Source organism: Micrasema longulum, unplaced genomic scaffold (assembly GCF_059751315.1).
Source record: "Micrasema longulum isolate JH-2025_06_02 unplaced genomic scaffold, ASM5975131v1 h1tg003387l, whole genome shotgun sequence".
NCBI lineage: Eukaryota > Metazoa > Arthropoda > Insecta > Trichoptera > Brachycentridae > Micrasema > Micrasema longulum.
Window position 1 is genome coordinate 1,322 of NW_028280455.1, and position 27,799 is coordinate 29,120.

At 31.5% G+C, this 27,799-nt stretch overlaps 2 protein-coding genes across 2 annotated transcripts in view; both read right to left on the bottom strand.

The window, feature by feature from the left end:
* On the bottom strand, positions 1 to 25,770 carry LOC148270806 (uncharacterized). Its single transcript, XM_088242180.1, has 4 exons — positions 25,617 to 25,770; positions 23,672 to 23,784; positions 21,771 to 21,894; positions 1 to 1,268 (listed from the first exon to the last, which is right to left on the bottom strand). The coding sequence occupies exons 1-4, from the start codon at positions 25,626 to 25,628 to the stop codon at positions 1,149 to 1,151; spliced, it is 369 nt and encodes a 122-aa protein (XP_088098306.1). The 5' UTR covers positions 25,629 to 25,770; the 3' UTR covers positions 1 to 1,148.
* The window catches only part of LOC148270807 (uncharacterized), a 7,022-nt gene continuing 4,850 nt past the window's right edge, over positions 25,628 to 27,799 (bottom strand). Inside the window, exons 4-7 of the mRNA XM_088242179.1 lie at positions 27,307 to 27,439; positions 26,748 to 26,841; positions 25,738 to 25,953; positions 25,628 to 25,640 (exon numbers count right to left, since the gene is read on the bottom strand). Of these exons, the coding sequence (XP_088098305.1) occupies positions 25,628 to 25,640; positions 25,738 to 25,953; positions 26,748 to 26,841; positions 27,307 to 27,439 (456 nt within the window). The remainder of the gene's footprint in view (positions 25,641 to 25,737; positions 25,954 to 26,747; positions 26,842 to 27,306; positions 27,440 to 27,799) is intronic.

Sequence of the window (27,799 nt, forward strand, 5' to 3'; positions counted from 1 at the left end):
TTTTTTAAATTATTTTTATTTTTTTATTTTTTAAAGAAAGTGTCTATCTGTTCCTTCCATGCTAATCCAAGACCTCAAACGTACTTTAAACTGTACCAGCGATTTAATGTTTTGCAGTTCCTTAGTTCGAAGATTGAAGGATCTTGGACCAACATGTAAGGAGTGCCTCTGCGCGAACTTAGTTCTGCATCCTGGAACTGACAGTACACTATCGGATCTATTACTAATACGATTTAAATTATTACTGAACAATTCCCTCTTCAAGTAAACATATTTCAGGCACTGAAATAAATATAATTTTCTAAAACTAAGGAGTCCACTCTCTACGTATAATTTATTACTAGGAAATAAATGTTTTTTGTAAATTATTTTAATTATATATTTCTATTGTTTAAGTTTACCAATATTTAACTACTTGCGTTTCAGAGAAATTTCGCCACAATATATTATGACGCCGTCAGCACAAAATTGTGGATGTAAAATTACGTAATTTTACCATAAAGCCTGGTAAAATACCGTAATATACGGTTAAAAAAGTGAAAACAGTACATACCGAATGACCTTGAACGTCCTATACTTTTAATGAATCTCGACAACCACCCGATGGATCTAAACCTGGTTTTCGCAGTCATGTAAAGCGTTCTAAAACAAAGCCACTCGTATTTGAAATGTCTTTGAAAAATAAAAATTAGTACGTCAAATCCGTTTTTTACCGAAAAATACCGTATTTTACCAAAATCTGGTAAAATTCCAGTAAAATACCGCGGTAATTTTACCGCCTTGTATCTCTACGCAAAAGTGACCAAACCCTCAATCCTGACTTACCTACTACAAATTATTTAAAACGTGCTCAAATTTCATGCAAAACCGGCCTATCCTTGTTTTATACTGTTATTTCACTAAAGATTTTATTTAAAAATAACAGTACATTTCACGTAGCATTTAAGCATCATCATTAAACATAGTGCCAAAACGTGAAAAAAATATACCAAAAAAACAATGTTTCATACAAAAATCAAAGGGTATAACAAATAAAATAAATAAATAAGTATTGAAGAAAGCTTAACTATCCGAAATGTACGCAACCGATTAGAATTGAATGGGTAGGTACTCCGAATAAAAAAATGTCGATTTAAAAGTTCATTGTCTTACCTGACTAAGTCATTCATTCTGGGTGCTACAGCGGAAGTGGCGTAACGCAAAGCGGAAGTGGTGGCTCGCTGCAGAGTGGTAGCTAAAGCGCATGGAACGCCAGAGTTCACGGAAAACTGGAACAAAAAAATGACATTATTGTAGACTACTCGCAAATGTATATCGCACCTTTAGAACGAAAACGACTTAACTAAAAAAAAACTTAAAATGAGTTGAGTTCATAAAACGACTTCAATGAACTCCATCTTTCGGCATTAAAAAAAAGCAACATTCGGATAGGAATAAGACAAAACCGTTACATCGGTCTCTTTGTTATTCAGAGAATTTAGGTTCCGTGTCAGTACGGAAGCGACGCAATTCGTGTGCAACGCAGACAAACAATATAGTGTCCGAAAGCCGATTGAGTCGATTTTATTCTGATACAAATGGCCACTTCACTTTATTTTTAAAAATACTAAAACGACCAATTTAGCTTTGTGATTGTTTCGTTCCGACTTAGCGATAATCTTAGTGACTTATGTAAGTTTATATAATTTCGTGAATAAATAAAAACATGTGTTTGGTGACCTGATCTGACCTAATAAAAATTATGTCATTTTATCTTATTTATAAAAGTGCATTTGTTTGTTTGTTTTCTGTCAATCTAATAAGGACTCATCAAATAAATGTCCGGTTTGATGTTAAAATAATTTATTTTTATTAGGCTTTTTTTTCATAGATTCATAGCTGAATGCCTTCGGTATAATTTTTAACTCAACATTTGGTGCTTATTTTGAAAAATAGGGAACAATCGACGAATGAATACGAAGATGTCACAATTAACGTTCTTCTTTAGCAGTTTCCAAAAAAATTGATTTTTTTTAGTTGTTAATACGCATCAAACAGCAAACCTCGTCTTCTCTGTCAATCTCTAACTGGGATAGGAACTCCAACCAAACCCCCAAATTCTTAATCCTACATATTAAAAGGGAAATATCACTTTTTTTTCAACAATTTTAATGTTATAATGGTCTACGAAATATTTTGTGGCAGGTACTTATTAGTAGCAAAGATAATATTATTTAATTTATTATTTTTAACTCCCGCGAAAACGGTTCAATACATCGGCCATGCCCCTAATACGTCAAGACTTGGTTAAAATTTGAATTCTGTTTAAATTAAAATATTACAACAGAGATGAAGAACATTTAAGAGAAGGTAATATAGAAGTCTAGGCATCTACAGGGCTTATGACCTGTCAATGGCTGGTTTAAGTGGCCACTTTACACACTGTGTAACATTCACCCTTCTGCCCATATTCGAACATCTATATTCCTTCAATTCTTTCATCTGTTGATGTTTGTGAAGTTAAAGAGCTGAAAACATTATTTATGCGGGTGAGATTCATCTAATTGAATTTTTTCACCTACATACTAGGCAACGCCTGAAAATGTTATTTTTTCAATTTCTATACTTCTTAATAGACCAGGTGGATTTATCAACAATATTTTGAGTTTGTCCAAATTTATTCTGATTAAGACCGTTTAAATTTAAATAGAACATCGTCACGAATCTTTACGTCACAACTATCAAGGCCGTTTCAATTTATTTTTTATTGTAGATTTTGTCGGCCAATTTTTTGTAATATGCATGTATTTGTATGAATAAAATAAAATAATAAATTAGTACATACTGATGCAACCTCTTAGGATTATTTAAAACTTTTTGATCCACCTAGTACATATCGAATCATCAACGTAGTTATCTTCTGTCATCTCCAACTAGTGTAGGAGCGGCCTCTCATCAACAACCCGACAATCCTACAGTTTCAGGAGCGTTAAAAAATTACTAAATAAATGTTAAAAAAACATGTTACATGCTTTTTGGGAACAAACATGACTTAAATATCAATATTTCTCTCGGAACTGGCTATATTGAAAATACCTATGTAACTAAATACTTGGGACTATTTATTGACTCCAAACTTTCATGGAGCTACCAATTTGAGCATGTAAAATCAAAAATAGCACCCGTAACTGGCGTATTGTATAGACTTTGAGGCTTGCTTCCTCATTCCGTTTTGTTTGCCGTCTACTACGCTTTGATTCATTCCCACCTATCTTATTTATCATGCATATGGGGTTTTGCCAGCAAAAATCAGATCTCGGAAACACAAGTTCTTCAGAACAGAGCTCTAAGAAACAAAACAACACACGGCTTAAACGGGATTCCCGTGTCAAGGATATCTACCGACAAACAAAGATACTTCCTTTCAAGGTAATGCCACTGCATGATATAACCAATACTATTTTAAATATCATCAACTTTTCTGCTCATTCAAATTTAAAACACACATTTGGTCATAATATTCATAATTACAATACGCGTTATTCAAGGAATCTTCGTGTGTCTAAGTTTCGGTCAACAAAGTTTGGCAGTGGGTCCTTGGAAAATATTGGCCATTCCGAATATAATAAACTGCCTGATGAGCTAAGACACGAAAAACTCAATAAAAAATCCAGAAGTGTCGCAATTAAAAAATATTTCTTAAATCTTTTTGATAGTGATAATTATTAATGTAGTTTATATAAGATGGTGTTTTATGTTTCTCATCCAATAATGTTTTCTTTTTATTTCGGATGTATTAATTTGTATGATGTTATGTATTGTCAAAAAAATGATTTTTCTTATTTACGGTCCCAAATGAGTTTTTAATAACTCCTGGGAGTATAATATGTAATTTTTGTATTATATGTTTTATAAATAATATTTAAAAAAATATTTTTTTTTTAATTTTAGACTCATTAGCAAATTTCATCGCCATTTTACTGAAAATATTTCAATCTCTTTCGGTATGAATAGAATTTTTAATAATAAATTAGCGAGCGACGCGTTACCTGAAATAATTTTCAGCCTTTCATAATCTGGTAAAAAAGCAAGTAAATCTTGGGATACTGAGCGGAGTTGCGGAAAGAGAAATAAATTACGTTTTCAAAAATGTTTACGCAAAAAGTTATTTTAGTAAAAATCTAATGGAATAAAGACCGGAGTCGATGGGGTGGGAGAGTTCTGAAAAAAATTTCAGTCATAACACAAGTCGCTTGAATATCGTTTTCCCCATAGACCTTTCTACCTCCCCTAAAGCTTTTAGGCTTAATGCAACCGGCCCCCCTACGCCCCCCATAGGCTTGCTATATACATAATATACATGGCTTGTGCTATGCGGAACGAAAGTAAGCCGCATCGACCGACACTTAAAAAAATACAACCTGAAACGTATCGTAATTTCGCTATCGGCACTCAATGGAGAATGGAGCACTGAATTTGAATTCCGATTGCGGAGTATCTGGATCATTTGATCGTAAGATAAGATGATCAAAAATGTTTCGAGTTTGTCCAAATTTTTGTAGACTAGACTTCTGGACTAAATCCATCTAGTTTAAGAAGAAGTATCTTATTTGAAAAATATTTTAAGGCGTTGCCTAGTATGTAGGTGAAATAATTCAATCGTATGAATCTCACCCGCAACAAAAAGGGTTTCAGCTCTTTAACTTCACAAATGTCAACATATGGAAGAATTGAAGGAGTATAGATGTTCCAATATATGCAGAATGGTGAATGTTACACAGTGTGTAAAGTAGCCACATAATCTTTCATTGATTCATTGATTCCAAACTTTCAAAATTTTCCTTTTTTTATAAAACACGCACTATCCTGGATTTAAATTAAAGATGTGAACTCTTTTTTTCCATGATATGTTTTGTTGCCCTCTAATAATAAGGAATATTTTCATGTTTTTTTAAATATTTTTTATTTAATTTTTTAAAAACAATAAAAAAATACCAATATCATAATCTTTTACAGAGTATTTATTTTCTCTTGCTGATGTCACATAAAAATATTATAACTGTCTATTTTGGGAGCAAAAATTCATCAACATTTTCTTGTATACCCACGAACATTTGGGATTTTTTGTTTACTAATTTTACTATTAATATGTATTTTATTGCTATGTAAAAATCCTTTATTTTTTTAATACTCCGTTTTACCTTTTATGTATATTGTAAAAAAAAAACTTTAAAAAAATCCAGCCAATGAGACTAGACTTCTATATTCCCTTCATTAAAGTGTTCTTCATCTCTGTTGTATTATGTTAATAAGATGATCAGTCTAACGCTTCGTTTGTCAGTCCAAGAAGAGTGAAATATTGCGATGCAAAACCACCTTTAAACCTTTGTTCTCTGAACATAGATTTAGCAGAGTTTTCGAACTTATTCTTTATTATTAATTAATATTAAATTTATATAAATTTTATATTCGACGCTCTAACTTTGTGAATATTCATTATAATAACATAATTAAAACAACTTTGTTTTTAACCACTTATTTTTTTTTCTACCGACCGGTTTCAAAGCTATACAAGCTTCATTATCGAGGTGTACTTAAATTATGAATTCTATGCTCCACATATGGAACTAATAAATAAAGTATTTTTGTCTTTTAAGGATGAGAAGCGTTTCCGTATAGCGCCTGCTTATATTAAAATACAGAAAAATAACTTTATTTCACATATACATATATTAAAAGGGAAATATTCCTTTTTTATATAACAATTTTAATGTAATAATGGTCTACGAAATATTTTGTGGTAGGTACTTATTAGTACCAAAGATAATATCATTAATTTATTATTTTTAATTCCCGCGAAACTGTTCAATACATTGGCCATCCTCCTAATACGTCAAGATTCGGTTAAATGATGAATTTTGTTTAAGACCGTTTAAATTTGAATAGAACATCGTTAAGAATCTTGACTTCACAATTGTCAAGGCCAAACATGTCACGTTTTTGTACATACCTATTTTTGAACAATTTAATAAAAAAATCATGTATGAGAACTTTTCTCCGCAATATTTATTTGTATGTTGAAAATTCAATTATTTTTTCTAAATTCATTTCACATGTTTTTATCGGTATTCGTAGAACGTGATACTTCCCTACAATATTTTTATTTTTAGTAAAATTTTAATGCTCATGTCGGCCGTCGTTTGACTTTTTATTTATTTATATTAAGTATTCATTTTCATTTTTAATGTTAATTTATAGAAAATTCGAGATAAAAAAAGCAACGGTAAATTACATATTTTTTCATTGTAGCCGGAGGCCAGGTTTTATTTTCAATTGGTGAGTTGGTTTCTTCATGTTTAACGCCAGGCACATAGTACTTTACAACCTCTTTATGTATCCGGGAGCTTTTATGACGTTTCGCTATGAAATGATAGTATATGACAGAATAAATACAGAAAGGAATCGGTGTAATATACATGCTAAAAGAATCCATAATTCGTTATGAAAAAATGATAGATAAATTAAATACCCATAGTACGAAGAAAATTGGTTATATAAGTACTTACAGTACCCGGCAATATATTAGATCGTACGTCGGCATTTAGAAAGAGACCTTCGACTAAATTTGGCTTTGTAGAGCTTCGTCTTTGTCATACACGTATCAGTCGTTGTTAATATAGTACGTCTTTATCTTTTCATCATAATCGAGGCCCATATATAATATGTTCGGCATACTAAATGGTATAATCGATGTGCCATCATTGCTGGGACAGGAAAAATTCCATATTCGAAAATTTCATATTTGTAGGTTGAAAAACAATGGAGTACTGTTCATCGATCAGCATAGAACAAACTTTGTACTTTGAATTATAGATAAAATAGAATAAATATAATAAATAGAATGAATAGAAAAATAGATAAAATAGAATAAATAGAACAAATAGAATGAATAGAATAAATGAAATAAATGGAATAAATGGAATAAATAGAATAAATGGAATAAATAGAATAAAAATAATAAATAAAATAAATAAAATAAATAAAAAAAATAAAATAAAAAAATAAAATAAAATAAATAATATAAATAATATAAATAAAATAAATAAAACAAATAAAACTTATAAAACAAATAAATAAAATAAAATAAATATAATAAATAAAATAAATAACATAAATAAAATAGATTTTTAAAAAAACAATAAAATAAATTATAAATAAAATATATCAAATAAAAAAATAAATCAATAAAAATGCTTACAGTTTTTTTATAATGTTAGAAGTTCTGTATCTTATTCGCCATATAAGTGCTGTATCTTATTCCCCATGTAATAAATATGCACGAATTTGGAATATCCAGTGACCGGTTTCATCGCTTTCACGACATCTTCGAAACTAATATCTTTATTAAGGAGTTTAATGTGTTTATACAAAATAGAAGTAAGGATAGAGAATTCAAAATTAAAAGAAAGTAAATTGAAAAAATAAAATTATTTTTATCTTAAGGATCATTAACAACAAAAAATCTGTTTAACTAATGAGTTGCTGTAATGCTATTTTTATAAGCTTAAGTAGAATTACTTAATGAACAGATAACACACGTGCGTTCTCCATTACTATACCCATTGTAATATATTTTTATTAATGAATTTTTACCCTTTGTTTTTCGGAAATCATAATTGACAAAAACCACACTAAAGAAGGATGGGACACTAAAAATAAAAATAATATACTTAAACTCAATAAAAGAGCACTATATCAACTCATTAGTTAATCCGAATTTTTTGTTAATGATCCATAAGATAAATATAATTGTATTTTTTCAATTAATTTCAAATAATTTTGAATTCTCTATCCTTACTTCTGTTTTGTATAAATACATTAAACTCCTTAATAAAGAAACCAGTCTCGAAGATGTCGCGAAAGCGATGAAACCGATCAATGGATATACCAAATTTGTGGATATAAGTATCACTCGTCTTTTATTTCTATAATAAATTACAATGAACTTCCATCAAGAATTTTCACTTACAAACTTATATGTTTTTAAATAAATATGCATTCAAACAACAAACTCGTGTCTTCTGTCAATCTCTAACTGGGGTAGGAGCTCCAACCCTCGACAACCTAATCCTACATACCTACGATTTTTTTCTCCGAAGGTACTAAAGATATAATGATATACAGACCAAATCGACGGTTTGTGGGTTACGATATCATACGTCGGAAGGGTCGATATATAAATATTTGTATCAATCAGTATTTTTCGTCCGTGTAAACTTCCAGATTTGTAGTGATTTAAATTCGGGGAAGATAAGAAAAGACATACACCCCGTTCTATATACGAGTAATCCTACGCCTCTAGTACGCCATTTAGGGCACGCAGAATAACAGCGGTCCAAGTCCACTAAAGACAATTATATTTTGTTTAGATATCCTATTCGAACACTTTAAGAAAAAAATAAAAAAACAAATTTATTTTTTTTAAACTATAAGAAATATAATAAGCCTAAAAGAACTTGTAAAAGTATATAAGCAATAAGTCAATCAGTTTTGGAATATGGAATAATTGGATGGGGATACGCAAATGACACACTGATCAAACAAATAACAATTGCACAAAAAGCTTTAATAAAAATTATCTTAAGAGTCCCAATCAGAACTAGTTCCCTCGGTATATTCGAAAATCTTAATGTAAAAGCTATCAAACAACTTTATGTAAAAGCTCTGTTACTACACGCACACTAACATTATTCTCTGCCTTCCGTAACTCAAATACAAGAGTTACTAGATACTCCACCCTGATGCTGCAAAAATAATTTAAAAATAATACAACCTTCGGTCAAAGAGGAATGGCCTACTACTCGGTTAAAGTGTACAATCTACTTCCATTATCCATAAGGACAATTAGTAAGTTCTCACAATATAAAATTGCTATTAAGAAATGGACAGTGGAGGTGGGTTGCGCATGGATCGATGAGTGTATCAATCCAAATATGTATAATGTGTGTACTGTTTATGAAATTTGGTCTATATAAATTGGTTATGTTTTTTATGATTATTTCAGTTTATATAGTTTATTATGTTAATGATAATTAGGTTAATTAGATTGATTACGTTTTTTAAAATTATTATTATGTTAACTTTGTTAAACAACTAATTTGAGGCATGTTTCAAATTTTGTAAAATGTTTCCTTCGGCACGGGACACCACCCCACCCCAGTGAGGGAACATTATTCTGTATAAAAAAAAGAAAACAAACAATGTGAAAATATAATTCAAATTTTAAAAATACTAGTTTGTCGAAATAATAAAAAAAAACCCAGGAGAAATTAATTAACTAACCGCACAAAATTACATAAATTGCGAAATAATAATGTGCAAAAAAATAATGAAATAATAAATTGATCAAGGAATACCTTGATCCACACAGCACAAACTATAACTTGCATGTACCAATGTCCCGATTGTGTCGTATTGTAAACTCAAGACAAGATCTGGACTTTTTTGAGTACGTCTTTATATTTTTTTAGATTTAGATTTAAAAAATCACTAAGACAGACCGGATTTTGTCTTGAGGTGGAAATTTTTTTTCGTCCTAGCTTTAATTTTATTTACATATATTTTATTTGATAAGTACCTGTATTTATTATAAGAAATTGTATTTACCATTGTTAGAATGGACTGCGTGAATCCGTCAATAAATAAATAAATAATACAACAATGCCTTGAGTATGTCCAAACGCTTGCAGACTGGCTGAATCTTCTCCCCAGGGAGTTGCTCATTTTTAAATCTGTTGCAACAGAGAGGGAAAACATTTTTGAGAAGGGAATATGGGAGACTAGGCAGTTACAGGCCCTATGACCTGTCATTGGCTGGTTTAAGTGGCCACTTTACACACTGAGTAACATTCACCATTCTGCTTATATTTGAACATCCACATTTCCTCAACTCTTCCATCTGTTGACTTTTGTGAAGTAAAAGACATGATAAAGGTTTCAGCTCTTTTATTTATTTATTTATTTTATATTTTATTTATTTTACTTTTTTGTACGTAATGTTATTTGTACATTGGCAAGCTTATTGCCAAGTGGCAATTTCTTCCAACCAATAAAATAAAAGTTTTATTTTTATAATTCAAGATACAGAACATATTCAATAGAAAAAAATATTATAAAGCTAAAGATATATTAAAATAGAAATAAACGTAAAAAATTACCATAAATAAAAACTATTACTCAATAGGAAAAAAAGAGGAAAGAGGAAAGGAGGAAAGGGGGAAAGATTAAGGAAGAGAAAGAAGATGTTTCTTCAGACGTGATTTTAACAGAGATAATGTAGTAACATCTTTTACTTCACAAAAGTCAACAAATGGAAGAGTTGAGGAAATGTGGATGTTCAAACATAGGCAGAATGGTGAATGTTACACAATTTGTAAAGTGGCCACTTAAACCAGCCAATGACAGGTCATAAGCCCTGTAAATGCCTAGACTCCTTTATTCCCTTCTCAAAAATGTTTTACCTCTCCGTTGCAACAGATTTAAATAAATAATAAATATAATCAAAATACAATATGGTAATGGTTTTATCAATAAGATACCACTCCCCTTTCTTTCTTTTTTCGTCACGTATGTTTTTCATGTTAAAAAAAAGTTTACTAAAAAAAATTCTTCACACGGCGTGAAAACCGCGTATTTCAAAAGAGTGCGGAGTTGGAGCGTCATTATTCTGGGACATCTCATTAACAAGTTGTATTGATAGTCCATTATCGCGCCACTCGACCGCTGTTTGCCGTACACTCGCGGCCAAAAGTCGCGCGGGATGGAGGGAATCGCATAAATATGTTTACTCAATCATTAGCGCTTATTGGCTTATCGCGGACATGACACCGCGGACAGAACAATGCGACATATTGCCCGCCGGTGCACCCACCGGTGGTTGCTGTGATTCGAGATAACGGGGTGGGTAAAATGCTACATTACGAATTAAACGATTATTGCAATACACAATATTTTGAGTTTGTCCAAATGTCTGAAGACAAAGACTGGATTGTAACAGAAATGAAGAACAGATATGAAATATTTATTTGTGTAAGTGTTTTTACACTAGAATATTTCATAGACATGTATGGATAATTTATATAGCGCCATTTTTGTGAAAATCACCTCAAGGGCGCTGTACAATAAAAAAATATCAATGATTCTAGTTCCTCGTCTCCAATTATGATATAAATGAGCTAGATAACAGAACGTCTTGCAGCTACAGAGCGCATGGACAATAAGAAATCTAGCCCCTATTTACATTTATTTTTTTTATTTTTTTATTTGACAATGAAGTTTAGAGTTTAAGTGATATTTTAAAAACGAAATAAAAATCAAATTTATAAAGTTGGAAGTTAGATAGCAACAAGTCTTGCAGCTACTGAGCGCATGGACGGTTGAAAGTCCCTGGAATTGTACGTTTTTTTTTTGTTCTTATTATTTACTCAAATATTTGAATTTTCAGACCATTTCCTAAAAGTCGTAAATGACTTGAGCTGGGTGAATGGAAATCGAGTTGGCCCGAGAGCCCAGAGTACTGCCACGGGACCACAACCCGATTTTTACCTGAAGCGCAAGACTGATCATCTTACCTTCATGTAACAATCGCAATCGCGAAGATTATTTATTTATTTAAAACTTCAAGTACAATAAGTACTATGGCGGACTTATTTCTGAAAGCAATGTCTTCCAGCCAACCGAAAAACAGACTGGTCTAAAGAAGAGTTGGTCGTAATTTGATACTAAAAAAGACATAAATATACATGAAAAGATACATTAATTTAATAAAAATTACCTTTAGATTTATTTCAACAGAGAGGGAAAACATTTTTGAGAAGGGAATATGAAAGTCTAGGCATTTACAGGGCTTATGACCTGTCATTGGCTGGTTTAAGTGGCCACTTTACACACACACACTGTGTAACATTCACCATTCTCCCCATGTTTGAACATCCACATTTCCTCAACTCTTCCATCTGTTGACTTTTGTACAGTAAAAGAGCTTAAACCTTTATCACGTGGGTGAGATTCATCCGGCTGAACCAAATCACCTACTAGGCTACGCCGGAAAACAAATTTCCAATTTTCCAAGTGTGTAAAGTGGCCGCTTAAACCAGCCAGTGACAGGTCATAAGCCCTGTAAATGCCTTGACTTCCATATTCCCTTCTCAAAAAAGTTTTCCCTCTCTGTTGAAATAAATTTAAATATGAATAATTCCCTAGGGAGGAAATCCAGCCAGTCTGCAAGCATTTGGACATACTCAAACATTGTTAAAAATAATCTAATTAATTCAAACTAACAGCTGTTTTTTTAATTGGGAAATAAGGTTTGTAAAATATTAACTTTTTTTTAAGTACTTTATGTTATATATATTTAATGATGAGAAATGTGAAATCAGGTAATGAATTTGGAAGGAGATATAAAGAGGAACCAAGAAAAGAAAAATAAATAAAAATATATATTAATGTTTCAGGCGTTTCTTGAAGGGGGCTAGGAAGGTGCATTTTTTATATGAAGAGGTAGCTCTTTCCAAAGTCTAGCAGCTTGGACGAAAAAAGAATAGCTGAAAAATGATGTGCATTATACATATATCGTGGGCATACGAGAGAAATTGACCAAGTGACAAAATCAATAATGTTCAGGGGATCCATTTTAGTGTTTTTCTGGAGTTCAATTGCTTCTCAAAGATCAGATTTTTCAAGTAGGTGGTTGGTAATTATACATTTTATGCACGGTACTTTCAACTTTAATGTAAAATATAAACGTAATTTAAAAAATAATCACTTTTAAATAAATAAATAACAAATTAAAACTTAGTCAATTTTGCCTGTAAAATTTGTCATGAAATTTTGCAGATAATCATTTTTGTTTCGTTCTTCGAGGGAGGTAGTATTTTATTTTATAATTATAAATTATGTTTTTGGGATTTTTTAATATTTATAAAGGTTAAGTAAACACAGAAATTTAAAATAAATAATTAAACAGTGTTACGTAATAATCTAAATAATACATTTTATTAATTAACTTTTTATTTTAAAAAATACCATATCTGTCAAATACAAAACGCATACTAACTTATTAACTACTAACTCTTAACTAACTCTTCACTCGTGACATCTACCTACATGTACAAGTGACTAACTGTTACTTGGTCAGTTTTACTTGTCAAAAACCTGTGAGCTTCTATCAAATGGACACATATTTTAAAAACTATTTTTTTTGGGTGTCGGATCGATTTGGCATTTTTACCAGTCAAACATTATGCTAATACGATGTTAAAAAGTCAATAATTTCAATTCCGACATTTTTGCAAATGGTCACTTTTACTTGTGTAACGACGATATATAAATAAATAAATAAATGAATTAGGTAAGTACTCGCGGTTCCTACATAATACAATCCCGTAATAGTGTAAACATATGGTATTATGCTCATAAGAGACATATGGAATTAATTGCGATAAGGTTATAAAAAGGGATCACTATTTATTATTCCTGATTGGCTTTGATTATATTATGTCTGTAATCATGATTGCAACATTGAGTGGATAACAAAATGTTTCCACCTCGTATTGTAGTGGTTAGCGCGTGTCGCTACTATGCATGACATCTCGGATTCAATTCCCGACGAGATCGAAATTAAATAATATTTTTTAATGTGTTCGCACCATATCTACGTAAAAACATGATGATCCTTTTTTCATTACATTAAAATCATCTTGTACCGTGTACTGTAAATTTAATTCCAACTGAGCTTATATGCAGTTAAGAGCCAAATAAGAGTGGCTACTCGATTAAGGGTTTTAATATTAATAGAGTACAAAATGATGTGTTCTCATATCCAGAGTTGATTTATATAATACTAGCGGACCCGACAGACTTTTCATTGATAGGCAGGTGCCTAGCTAACCTAACTTGTTTATGATTGAATTCGCAAACTAAAAATAATACATTTTCAAATATAGAATTATTTTTGCATATGTCAAACTCGACTCTTCTCACCAACAGGGGTGCACTTTATTTATGAATATGATTTTCAAAAATGAATTGAATGTCAGTTAATATGATTTAAGTGTTACCAAAAATCCAGTAAAAATAAATAAGTGGGAAGAAATAATAAGGAATGCAAGGAAAGAATCAAGGCCGCGATTATGAACGGTTATCTTCACCGTTATACACTGAGACGGTAAAAACTTATATCGATATTTATGTACGAAAGTGTGTATATCTGTATGAAAATTCAAAGTATCTTCGTCGGTAACCTGTAAGTGAACATGTTAAGAAATAAAAATTGTAACCATATTCCATTTATCATAGAGAAAACTTAATTTTACTAAGTAGATAAAATTTAACTTTCTATCATAATCGAGGCCCTGATTGGGATCCATTAAAAGCGAATGCTGTTGGTAAACATTCAAAAACAAACTTTTTTTAAACACTAAAAACAACATCCTTTCATTTTTTTGTAGATGCATTTGCGTCAAATTCAACCCCGGTAGGTCGGTCTTTTTTTTTACAGATTTGATTGAAAAGTTTAATACCTACAAACACGCGCAGCGCAAAGATCTACATTTCGCTGAAAACCGTACGTAAATCGGTTAAGCCGTTTAGGAGTTCAGTGACATTACACGTAAAGAGGAATTCAAATGTCAAGAAAAGCAGTCGCCATAGTAACTGTAATTTAATTTTCACTCTTTTGTATTAGATACTCTTTTGCTATTCTGTATTTTTTCTGAACTGTATTTATTTACGAGGAAAACAAAAAACAAACCGACACGAGCGTCGACTTAGAGATTACACACGCGTTGACTTATGACCGCAATAACTTAAGCAAGTTCATTATTGTTCATTGTGATCGCTCAAATGCTCAGCATGTTTTTAAGCACGTCGATAGTTATTTTTAATTATGCTACAGACATTAAATAAGTAAATAATTGTTAAACAATAAATATTGATCCACCGTGCTGTATTTATCATGCCGAGTAAATTTTGCCGTGGTGTGGAATGAGCCAATCATGCGATATCACGCAGTGGGCTCGTGGTTTGCACGTGCACAGCGGTCCAGTCTCCGTGAATACACGGTGGGGTTATGAACTGAATTCCTCGTTCGCCCGGACACAAACAAATATAACAACATCAGAACAAAACAAATAAACAAGAAAAAAAAATTGAGCAAATTTTAGACGTAATCACTGTAGCATACTCGTGTATGCGCGTAAAAAGAACATTGCCAATCGTGAAATCGAACTTCGGCTAAGAGTAATATTTGAGCCGGATAGGCAATAGAAATAAAATTGATTGAAAATTTTCGGTCGTTAATTTTTACAACCCAAACTTACAACGACGCTTACGCGAACGGGGTGAGGTACGAAACTTGCATGTGAACAGTAATGAAAAGTGAACGTCGTTAGGCATAAAGCAGACAGTCCACAATTTTGAAAAAATTAAATATTTGTGTTATCGGGTGCAGTAAGGTCGATTCTATGCTCTGCTAAAAACAGCCAGGCCGCTTTCGTACAAAAAAAATGTAATAATCCCCTTGTGAAAGTAGTGTTGATCGCAAAAACGGCATTTCTCTTTTTTAATTTTATTAATTTTTCACGCCCATGAGGCTTTTACATACAAGGAAATTATATAAAACATGAGTATATTATCATGATCATTCCCTTTCCGCACCTAATAGTGCATAGGGCACTGAATTTGTAAACGAATCGCAGCGTATCTTGATCATTTTTTGTTACGTGAAGGTGAGTATAAAAAGAACATAAAATTTAAAAAATACAATCTAAATCAATAAAAGATAAAAGAGGGTTGTGGCCCCGTGGTTAGTGTTGCGGACTCACGGATCAGAAGTCCGAGGTTCGAACGCCACTCTACCGCAGTTTTATTTCCAAATTTCTAATAGTGAGTTATTTACAACTCGTTGAAAATGGCTGCCAAAATTGAAATATTTGGGTAGATATAAAAAAGAAGATGAGTATGTAAACAATATAAATTTAAAAAAATACAAAATAAAGAAATAAAAGATAGGAACAGTGCTCTCTTATGCTGGAGATGGTTCAGAAGTAATTTCTGAGGTATCTTTACTTAAGAAAGTGCGGATATTATCCGTGGTTGTACCCGTCTGACTTCATACTGGGAATGCTTGGCTACAATAGTTTAGAGAAAATAAGAAATGCATACTTGCTTAAGTATTTTTTTCCGATTGATCCGTGGTATTACGATCAACATAGGTGTACTGGAGAGTATTTTTCTTTATGTTCCTAATGACTACCTTAGACATAGACAGCTTAAGCTGCTTTATCTTCCTGCTTGCAGAACCAACCTGCCGATGGTAATGCCAGTAGGAAGAGCAATGTCTTTACTCAACCGTATCTCTTCGGATATTGACATCTTTCATATTAGTGAAAAAAAGTTCAGAGAGGATAGCATTCTTTCTCTATAATTGCTGGGTATTTTTATTTCACCATTTTTGTATATTTAAATTTTAGTATTATTTTTTTTGTTTTATGTATGCATTGAACTATTTCGTAATGTACAAAAACGTTTATAAAATAAAAATAAAAAAATTAAGATATATAGTTGGTATAAAAATAAAAATAAAAAGATGAGTGTATAAACAACATAAATTTCAAAAAATACAATAAAAAGAAATAAAATAAGGTTTAAAAAAAATTAATAAAAAAATAAGCTGTAGAAGCTAGATATTAAAAACAAAAAATACATTTGCAGAAAACATCCACAGCACTAGAAAAATCTTACGGTATCTTACGCTAACGAGAAGATTAATGCCTCCAGAAATCTAGTTCTCTTTTCAAAAAATATGTTTCCATACAGAATGTCACTTCATACATTCAAAGTTTGAACGAGGTATCTGGCTGTTTTCTGCAAAATGCATATTTCAGTCAGGTCAGCCAGACTAAAAAAAAAGCCAAATTAAATTATTTTTAAAGTTATAACAAATTAATTAAGTTATTTTTTACAATTAAGTCGTTTTATGTAGATCTAAATTTGTTGCAGCAGAGGAAAACATCTTTGAGAAGAGAATATAGAAGTCTGGGCAAGATCTGAATAACTCCCTAGGGAGGAAATCCAGCCAGTCTGCAAACATTTGGACATACTCAAAACATCGTTGAATCAACTAACTGGTAAAGAAGAAGTATAAAAAAAGGAAAATTGTTTTCAGGCGTTGCCTAGTAGGTGAATTGGTTCAGCCGGATGAATCTCACCCGCATGATAAAGGTTTCAGCTATTTTACTTCACAAAAGTCGACAGATAGAAGAGTAGAGGAAATGTAGATGTTTAAACATAGGCAGAATGGTGAATGTTACACAGTGTGTAAAGTGACTACTTAAACATAAAGAATATTTTATTTTCTCTTTCTTATGTTACACAAAAATATTATAACTGTCTATATATTAAAATTTTCTTGTATACACACGAACAGGACATGCCTTTGTGGGATTTTGTTGTTTACTATTAATATGCGTTTCATTGCTATGTAATTATCCTTTTTTTTAAATACTCTGTTTTACCTCTTATGTATATTGTAAAAAAAACTACGAAAAATTTAATAATATTTTTTTTTTTTTTTTTAATCAGCCAACGACAGGTCATAAGCCCTGTAAACGCCTAGACTTCCATATTCCATTCTCGAAAATGTTTGACCCTCTCGCTGCCCTAGTTCCTGTGTGTTCAATAGACAATTTTGCAAATTTCTCAAAAGACATTTTATTTGTTTTTAAAGTAAAATCAGTAAGTGGGGATTAGCACTAAAAATTGCTGAAAATACTATTTAGTAACGAAAAACGCGTAATAAGATAGTGAACATATTGGCATTCATAAGTCGATTTTCTAAAAATGGTCTATTGAACTTACAAGATCTAGGGCAGCGCTCTGTAGCAGCAAATTTAGATCATAATAACTTTTATTTTATTTATTTATTTGACACTTTATATACATATACATATCAGGGCGGGCATATTGCCGTAAGGCAATTTCTTCCTACCTACCCAAACCGTTTAGTTTGAGAAAATTATAAATACATGGACATACTGAATCTTACAATTTTATACAAAAATAAAAAAGAAAGATTAACAGGATAAAAACATATTTTTAAAAATTAACACTATACTATGAAGAGAGGAGAGGGGATGGGAAGGAAAGAAGAAGGACAAAGGAACAATTTAAATATTTAGATAGTGACATTTAAATCTTGACTTAAATGTAAATAAAGAAGAACTAAAAATAACTCCCAGGAAATCCAGCCAGTCTGCAAACTTTTGGACATACTCAAAACATTGTTAACTACATGTAGATGTAAGATCATAAGAATATGTTTATGTGTGCCCTATTTCAAGATTAAAAATAAACGATCAAATAAAAATAATGAGAGAAATATGGGTTATTTTACACCTGCACAGATTCGTGTCATCAAATACCAAAAAGGATTAATGTGGTTTTCCATCCCTCAAGAAATATCAGGCCGCGTTAATCCGGTAAGGATTTACTCAAAACTTTGTTGATTATGTATTGTTTTTATTATTTTACTATCATTTCGGAAGTCGCCTAAAGGTGTAGGGTGTGTCATGTATGAATGTACTATAGTATCTATAAATATTTTTAACCCCTTGGCTACGCGTCTATCTACACACGGCCGCGTTGTTTATTGTGAAATATGATACCGTTTTCTCATTAATGAATATAGACTCCCAGTATTATCATAGCGCCACGGGTTAAAAGCTTCTATTTTAGTAATCCGAAAATAATTTCCGTAAACAATTTTTAACATTTATTTTTATTAAATATTGAAAGAGATAGTGGCCCAGTGCAATTAGAGCAAAGAAGAAGTCGCGAACGTAAAATTGAAGAATTCGTTTTAAAAACATCAAATGTCCAAAAATGTCCGACATTTTTGGATTTTATTATTCTCTGTCTATGCGTCAGTACAATCGTTCTTTTCAAATATTTCTAAAAAATCGAAGGTACCCCAAAAATTCACTGTTAAAAATACGGTGATATTGTGCGAAAAATTTTTTTTTCACTTTAACAGTAAAAAGGGTCTATGAAATACCGTCCAGTAAAAAAAAAAGCTAAATTAATAATTAAATTAAATGATAAAATTTGTAATTTTGTATTCCCGCAAAAACGGTAATTCCATTGGCCACGCCCCTAATACGTCACGATTCATGTTCATTTTTAGCTTTTTTCCAAACCATCGAAATTTTCATATAGCATCGTCACGAATCTTGTCGTCACAACTATCAATGACTAACATGTCGCGTTTTTCAAGTGACACATTTTTTTAATATTTTCTTTTTTAAAGTTATATACGAAAATATTTCTCCACAATATCTATATCGATTTGGAAAATTCAATTAACTATTCTTAATACATTTCATATATTTTTATCGGTATTCGTAGTACGCGATTTTTTCCTATTGTCCACATCAATTTGTAAAATTGAACAAAATATATGTTTTGAGTGTGTCCTAATGTTTCTAGACAGACTGGATTTACTCCCTAGGCAGATATCAAACATTTTGAGGGGGGAATATAGAAGTCTAGGCATTTTCAGGGCCCACGAACTGTCAATGGCTGGTTTGAGTGGCCACTTTTCACACTGTGTAACATTCACCATTCCGCCTATGTTTAAACATCCAAAACTAACGGGTATAAAGAGGAGTATAAAACTTGAAAAGGTGTTTTCAAGCGTTGCCTAGTAGGGAATAATTCAATCAGGTGAATCTAACCTACATCAATAAAGGTTTCAGCTCTTTTACTTCACAAAAGTCAACAAATGGAAGAGTTAAGGAAATGTGAATGGTGGGTGAATGTTACACAGTGTGTAAAGTTGCCTCTTAAACCACCTAATGATAAGTCATAAGCTCTGTAAGTGCCTTGACTTCATATTCCCTTCTCAAAAATGTTTTCCCTCTCTGTTACAACAAATTAAGACTGATTCATCAAATCGCTCTTCCACGTATATCCGCTGAATGCCTTATATATTGTTTGCAAACCTTATTTATACAATATATTAATGATTTACTATGCATATTTTTTAATTAAATTAATCTACATTATTTTTTTTTTAAACATTGAAAGTTTAACATAAATAAGCATTTTACTGACATCTACCGGCCTTCAAATTATCAGTTGTAATGTTTACAGATTCCTACTAAAAAACATAACATGTTTCCCATAACAACCAACAGATGTCTCAAATAATACTATGAAAAAATAATACCAGATTATTTAAAAGGATGTTTACCGCTACCAGATCTCCTCACCGGAATGAACTACTACGACACCATACAGCAGGCCTCAGAGAAATGCTCAGGAAAAGCCCAAATTTTATGATAAAAAAACAATGGGAGCCTTAATTTTTGCAAAAGAAGGTATGTGTGTAAAATTTGAAGTAATTCAAATATTTGGAAATATATTGCTACAGTCCTTAAAATATAGCTGGATTAGAATGACATTTCTCAGAAAAAGTGACGACATAACTTTGTAGTAACGTCAAAGGAGTTATTTATATTGACACACGAAAAATCATTCATATATGGCGTGTTAATTTATTTTTTTAATACAATGCTTGACACATAAATCAACATTAATACATAAAATCAGCTTTAAAAGTAAAAAAAACTAAAATAAACCTAATTATTAATGACGTTCTTACAAGGTTACATCATTTTGCAAAAACGTTAGAGATGGGACAAATTGATCAATGTAAATTGATCGAATAAAAAAATAATTCATTTGATGTTGTTCATGAAAAAAGTATAAATGTCTCAGTTTTTGGTGAACAATTATATTAAACACACTATAAAAGGCTTGTTTTTCGTTTTTTATATTAATTTTCGGAAACAGAGTTTCATGATTGCGTGAAATAACTGATAAAATCGATTTGATCAGAGATCAGTAATTTCCCATCACTAATGAAATTCGTTTGACAGCTGTCCTTCTAATCAAGCTATATTTTAAGGACTATAGGGTTTTGCTTATAAACCCGGTATAAAGTTACGCCTAGGTAAAGGCGTAGAATAAGAATGGTATTCCTATCCTTACTCTACCAGTATAATAAAGATGGTATTCCCATCTGTATCTTTTACTTTGCCTAGGCGCAACTTCGTACCGAGTATATAAGTAAGACCTCTAATATCGAGGCTTTACTGACAGAATGCATTAAGTCAATAAAACAAGTTTTTATTATTTTGACGCATTATTTCTCCCACAATTTTCATTTATTTTAATTTTTTTTAAAGCTTTGAAAGAGTATTTTTTATTCTTGGCATGGCGTAAAATTTGAAATCAACATCTTTAAAAATATTTGAAATATATAAAGACTGTTGACTTAGTGAATTCTGTCGGTAGCCTCAAAATAATATTTTTGTTTTATTTAATGGCTGACCAACACACTAATCATTTCACTATCAGGCCGACTGATCTCTACTTAGTAGGAGATTTACCTGGTCTGGTATTCTGAACGCTTTATTAGGACATATTTACATACTAAATATGCACTACGCTCGCAAAAGCATTCAGAATCCCACCCCTGAAAGTAGCCGCTAAAATATCAATTCACACCAAATTTACCATGTCATATCGTTTGGATTTGGAATATACGTATGAAATGGATCGATCTCTGATACCTAATTATTTTTTTACTTTAACACTTAATTTAACTTCATTAATAATACAGAGACCAGAAAACATATTATTTTTTATCGAGTAGGATTATATCAACTAACCTGGAGTCTTTGTAGCATGAGATCAATGAGGCATATGATTTTGTTTGATAAGATGACATAATCACTATTCTGGGGACAATTTAGACACGCCATTCTGTAGAGATTTCCGGTCGTTATGAGAGTCCTAGAAAATAAAATAAAAACATTTATTAGTATAATGCAATGATACCTATCTATTTTATGGTCGCAAAATAGAAAAAAAAACGCAATAATATTAGAAAATCTTTAAACCCTAAACTGGGGTGATGAAAAATATAAAAACAAATGTGGGGAAATATTGGAGGGTATCAGAAACAAACTTTGAAATCTCCACAAAAACAAAAAAATTGTTATTAAATATTTGTATATAACCACTTACTGACTTTTCTATCTAACTTGTCTACCGGTTTCGAGACGAACCCGTCTCTTCGTCAGGACACCAGTTAAACCAACATGCAAACCGACATGCAAAACCCATTATACACCTTCACCATAGTTGTTGCACAAAAATATAAAACAAACAAGACATGCATTTTAATAAGCAGCAATTAGTTATTGATGCCAAAATAAACTGTGCATAAAAACCTACCTACCTAAATAATAGCGTAATTCAAAACCGTCTCTAAATCTTGCAAAAACATGTTACAATTGAACGTAGTTATGCAGAAAGCAGCCGGCCATAGAAATATTTAAACTGAGATAATAGCACTTTTGTGAAAAGAGTGAATAATCGAATGTACACAACTGTTGAAATGTTTTTGACTTTAACAAATGATAAACAATGAATACATTAGTTTTTTTTATATATTACAAACAAGAATTTAATTATGTATTTGACCAGTTTTATTGATTTTTAAAGTACTGTAAGATTTTTGTAGTACTGAGGGTGTTTTCTGCAAATTGAGAAATGGCGTTTATGTGATCAACACCAATTTCACAAGGTGATTAATACAGTTTTTTTTTATTTAAATTTATTTCAACACAGAGGGAAAACATTTAGGAGAAGGGAATATGGAAGTCTAGGCATTTACAGGGCTTATGACCTGTCATTGGCTGGTTTAAGTGGCCACTTTACACACTGTGTAACGCCCATGTTTGAACATCCACATTTCCTCAACTCTTCCATCTGTTGACTTTTGTGAAGTAAAAGAGCTGAAACCTTTATCACGTGGGTGAGATTCATCCGGCTGAACCAAATCACCTGCTAGGCAACGCCTGAAAACAATTTTCCAATTTTTATACTTCTTCTTCAGCTCTTTTACTTCACAAAAGTCACAGATGGATGAGTTGAGAAAATGTGGATGTTCAAACATAGGCAGAATGGTGATTGTTACACGGTGTGTAAAGTGGCCACTTAAACCAGCCAATAACAGATCATAAGTCCTGTAAATGCCTAGACTTCCATATTCCCTTCTCAAAAATGTTTTCCCTCTCTGTTGAAATGAATTTAAATATGAACAACTCCCTAGGGAGGAAATCCAGCCAGTCTGCAAGCATTTGGTCATAATCAAACATTGTCAGTTTTTTTTTGTATGAAAGCAGTCTGGTTGTTTTTAGCAAAACGTAAAATGGACCTTACTGCACCCGATAACATCAATGTCGCATTTTTTCAAAATTGTGGACTGGCTGCTTCTGCATAACTACGTTCAACTATACTACTGGACCCGCAAACTAAGCATTCTCCATTGAGTTGGTAAAGCATAATTAGAAATCATACAACTCTGTTTCCAAAGTTTTTCGCAAATATCTCAGCAACTCCTTCAATGGAGATTTCAAAGTTTGCTTCTAATACCCCCATTTGTATGAGAATGTAAAAATAAAAATGGGACTTGAACATTTCGGCATGAAAAGCGGTAAAATGTAAAATTGTGGAATGTAAAACTGAGGATTTACTGTATTAATAAAAAATATACGAAACTTACTTCATAGAAATATCAGTGTAGTTTTCCTTTTCGTTGGTACCAGTAGAAAGAATTTCATTTAGTATTGTAAATCCGTTTAGCTTCTGCCAAGTCAGTTTTTCCGAAGGATTTATCTGCAACAAGAGAGCACAAATATTAATGATATCAGACGACAATTGAATTGGGGATAGAAAGTGTATTTCTATCTAGGCCAAATAGAAAAATAAAATATCTTCAGAAATCTGCTCATAAAAGGTCTAAACAACTAGGTTACTTCAAAATCAGCAATGAGGAATTCCACTATTTAACTAAGCAAAAAAAATATATTTTTTGTGCGTTATTTACAAAGATATGATTTTTAAAGTTACATTTATCAAGTACCGCGCCAAATGACTGTAATCAGTGTGTCACTTTTCAGTAGTGACGTCATGAAACGGTTGGGGTTCTTACTTTCACTGACCTGACAAGAATCTATGGAATATTGTTTTGATTACTTCATTTAGTTGATCGTAATTTGCTCATTTCTATGTTATGGTTGTTTTTACAAACGTTTCGATTTATAAAAACCTAGAAAGTTGACACAATCTCTGGTTGAAATGTCAAATTATACAAATTATACTCTTTTTTTCTATGGTCAAAACGTTGCGGGGGCTTTAAAGCGGAAACCGGAAATACTACACGTAGATATAAGGAGTGACGTCATTATTTACGATTTAAAAATGAATACTATTTTTAACATTTTTTATTCATTTTTGCGTGCAGTTTTGAGATATTTCATCCTACTCCAAAATTTTTAAATATTCACGTGTACACGAAAACATTTCTAAAATTTAATTCCGGGTTGGGCTGGAATTCCTCATTGAGGACCATTTTAACAAAGCATATTATCTACAAAATGTAAATTTTTCAGAAAAGAAAAGAAATGGTTAAAGAAATTGCATTCACTATTTTGCCTACGCCTGAACATCCATATTTATTAAATTCCTCCATTGATTATTTTTGTGAATTTAAAGAGATGAAACCTTTATTGATGCAGGTGAGATTCATCTGACTGAATTATTATTTACTTATCTCACTCACACTGTGATAATTATTTTTTTGACACTTTATATACATATACAATATAAATACATATAAGGGTGGGGCATATTGCCTTAAGGCAATTTCTTCCTACCTACCCAAACCGTTCAGTTTGAGAAAATTATAAATACATGGACATATTGAATCTTACCATTTTATACAAAAATTAAAAACAAAGATTAACAAAATAAAAATTTATAAAAAAAAATTAACACTATACTATGAAGAGAGGAGAGGGGATGGGAAGGAAAGAAGAAGAACAAAGGAACAATTTAAATATTTAGATAGTGACATTTCAATCTTGACTTAAACGTAAATAAAGGAGGGGGCGTCTCTAACATTAGTGGGTAGATTATTCCACAATCGAGCGGCTACTACTTTGAAAGAGGAGGTAAGAAAATTAGAGCGATAACACCTGTATAATTAAATGATAATTAAATAAAAAAGAAATGTGTTTTTTTTTGTTGATAAAATTTTGGAGACCTTTATTATTTTTACTATGAAACCACTTTCGTCTAAAAATATTTTTATTTTTTTATCTTTGTTTTGAAATGTATATTACATGCTGCATTTTTGGCTAGTGAAATGATATATTATTTACTGTCTTAGTACATGGTTATTTACCCTAGTTAAACATTTAAGGTCAAACAGCACTACAGCAACATTGCACTTCGGCGGCGCTTCGCGTCAAAATTGTGTATGGAGTGTCGCGCAGTGTAGCGCAGCTGTAATACGGTTTATTTAATCCAAAACAGTGAAAATAATATTTCTTGTTGTTGCAATGCACCGTGCAGTGGCGATTTAAGTGCATTTTGACGTCAAAGGCAACTTCATAGGCGTTATAATTTTAAGTGTATAATATGATAAATAAATAAATATATATTACCTGTTTCTCCATTATTCTCGAAAGCTCTCCCAAAAATCGGTCCAGCTGATTCAAATTTCCGCCGAGTCCATTAACAAAACCTTCGCTCTTCAAGCTGCTATTTTTACTCAGGTCACTCAACGAGGAGTGGACGGATCCGATCCTTGAATCTAAACCGCCACACTTCAGGATATTCTGACTCTTGACCACAGAGCTGGCCATCAAGTTTTGAGTGCTGGAGACGTGTTGTTGTCGCTGAACAATGTTGGCTATTTGGTTGATGGATCGAGACATCTTACTCTTTGTTGAAAAGGCTTCCGCTGTGGGGAATTCATATGACGCTTCGTATTCTTGACCTCTGCAAAAAAATATAAATAATCATTCGTCATCTTATTTGTGAAAAGACTGAAATAAAACAAAAACTTAATATCTCTTTCGTAACCAGTTTTTTACAATGTTTTTTTTTTTAATTAGCGTATCCAGTAATAAATATTCCCGTGCGGCCATAATACGGAAGAGGTCAGAATGTAATTTTTCAAGCAATACTTTTAGTTTGCCCAAAAATGTTCTCCATCTCTGTTAATAATTTATTTATATATACGCCCAATGGGCATTTTTAAGGACATATTTATACATGGAAAATTATTATAAAGGAAAGTAGAAAGACACAATAGTATATAGTAGACTTGGTGGGAGTGGAAGCGAGAGAGAGGTGTTTATAATTGAATATTCAGTGATCTTTTGAAAAAATACAACTTTTTATCAAAGAAATCAAAACTGGTATGTTTGTTGGCAGACCTAAGAATTCTAGGCATAGGGGAATGAAAACCATAGTTAGTTCTATGGTTATCAGTATGAAAGAGTAAGTTTTGTCTGAGGTTTCTAGTTTGAATATATAATTTTATTGAGCTCAGTAGTTCAGGCGCATCAAAGAGTGAGTTGAGAATTTCAAATATGACTAAAAGGTCAAATAATGTAAAATACCTGACATATTAATTTTGATAAACATTAAAAAGATTTTTGTAACATTTAAATAGCCCATATCAGAATCGAGGGATTACAAACTGAATAGTTCTCAAGTGGATAGATTTGGGCATGTCAAGATTTTCTCTTTATCTGGTACTTAATATTGTTGAATTATACTATACATACTTGGTGGACATCCTTTGCTTGATTTTTTTAAGCTTTTTCTTCTGTGTTTTGTGCTTTTCTCTGGAAGATGATGAAATCCTGATATCTTCGTTACCTTAAAAAAATTAAAAATCTTTCAAACTCTTAATTTATTTTAATTAATCATCATTCGCTTTCCGCACCTAATGGTGCATAGGGCACTGCATTGGTACACCAATCGCAGCATATCTTGATAATTTATTATTGTTTATTATTATATGAATTGTTTATTTATCTCTCTCTCTGAATCAATTATGCGATACGCTATAACTTCCTGGGGGTTATCAAGTGAAACTAATATTAATTTTATTCAAACTTTGCGAAATTCTTTGATCAAATTGCTACTACATAAAGATGTATACCGCCAGAGACACACTATTTCAGTATCATTGATGTATGAATCTGTAAATAAATTATCAGTTAGGGCTCTACTTTGGAACAACTTGATTAGTCAGCATGCGTCACACTCCGAGTATAAACACATATTCATTTGACACGAAAGGCATTCAACACAAGATATATAATGTATCATATAACATACCTTCTCCAATATTGTTACAATTAGTTTCATCAGAATTGGAATCCCTTTGCGGTGTTATTGAATCTCTGTTTGAAGGGTCGTTTTTCCTAAATGAATCTTGAATTGTTTTACGGGATGCTGAATCTCCAATAGACTGCAAAAAAATATAATACATTATTTAAAAAAACGAAATATTATTTTTTGGATCCTTACATTTGTTGATTTCCATGGAATCAAATAAATATAGAAATTTCAACATAGGCCGAATGGTGTAAAATTATCACTTAAATTTATTTATACATATCATATTATATTATTCATAAGAAATTTTTAAATACATATTTGGAAACATTAAAACAGAAGCATGTGTACGAATTTGTATTTTTTATGGTTTATAAATTAAGGATGTAACTATACTCACTTCTGTTGATACAATATTTATTTATTTGTTGATGGACTTATGCAGTCCATTCTAACAATGGTAAATACAATTTCTTATAATAAATACAGGTAC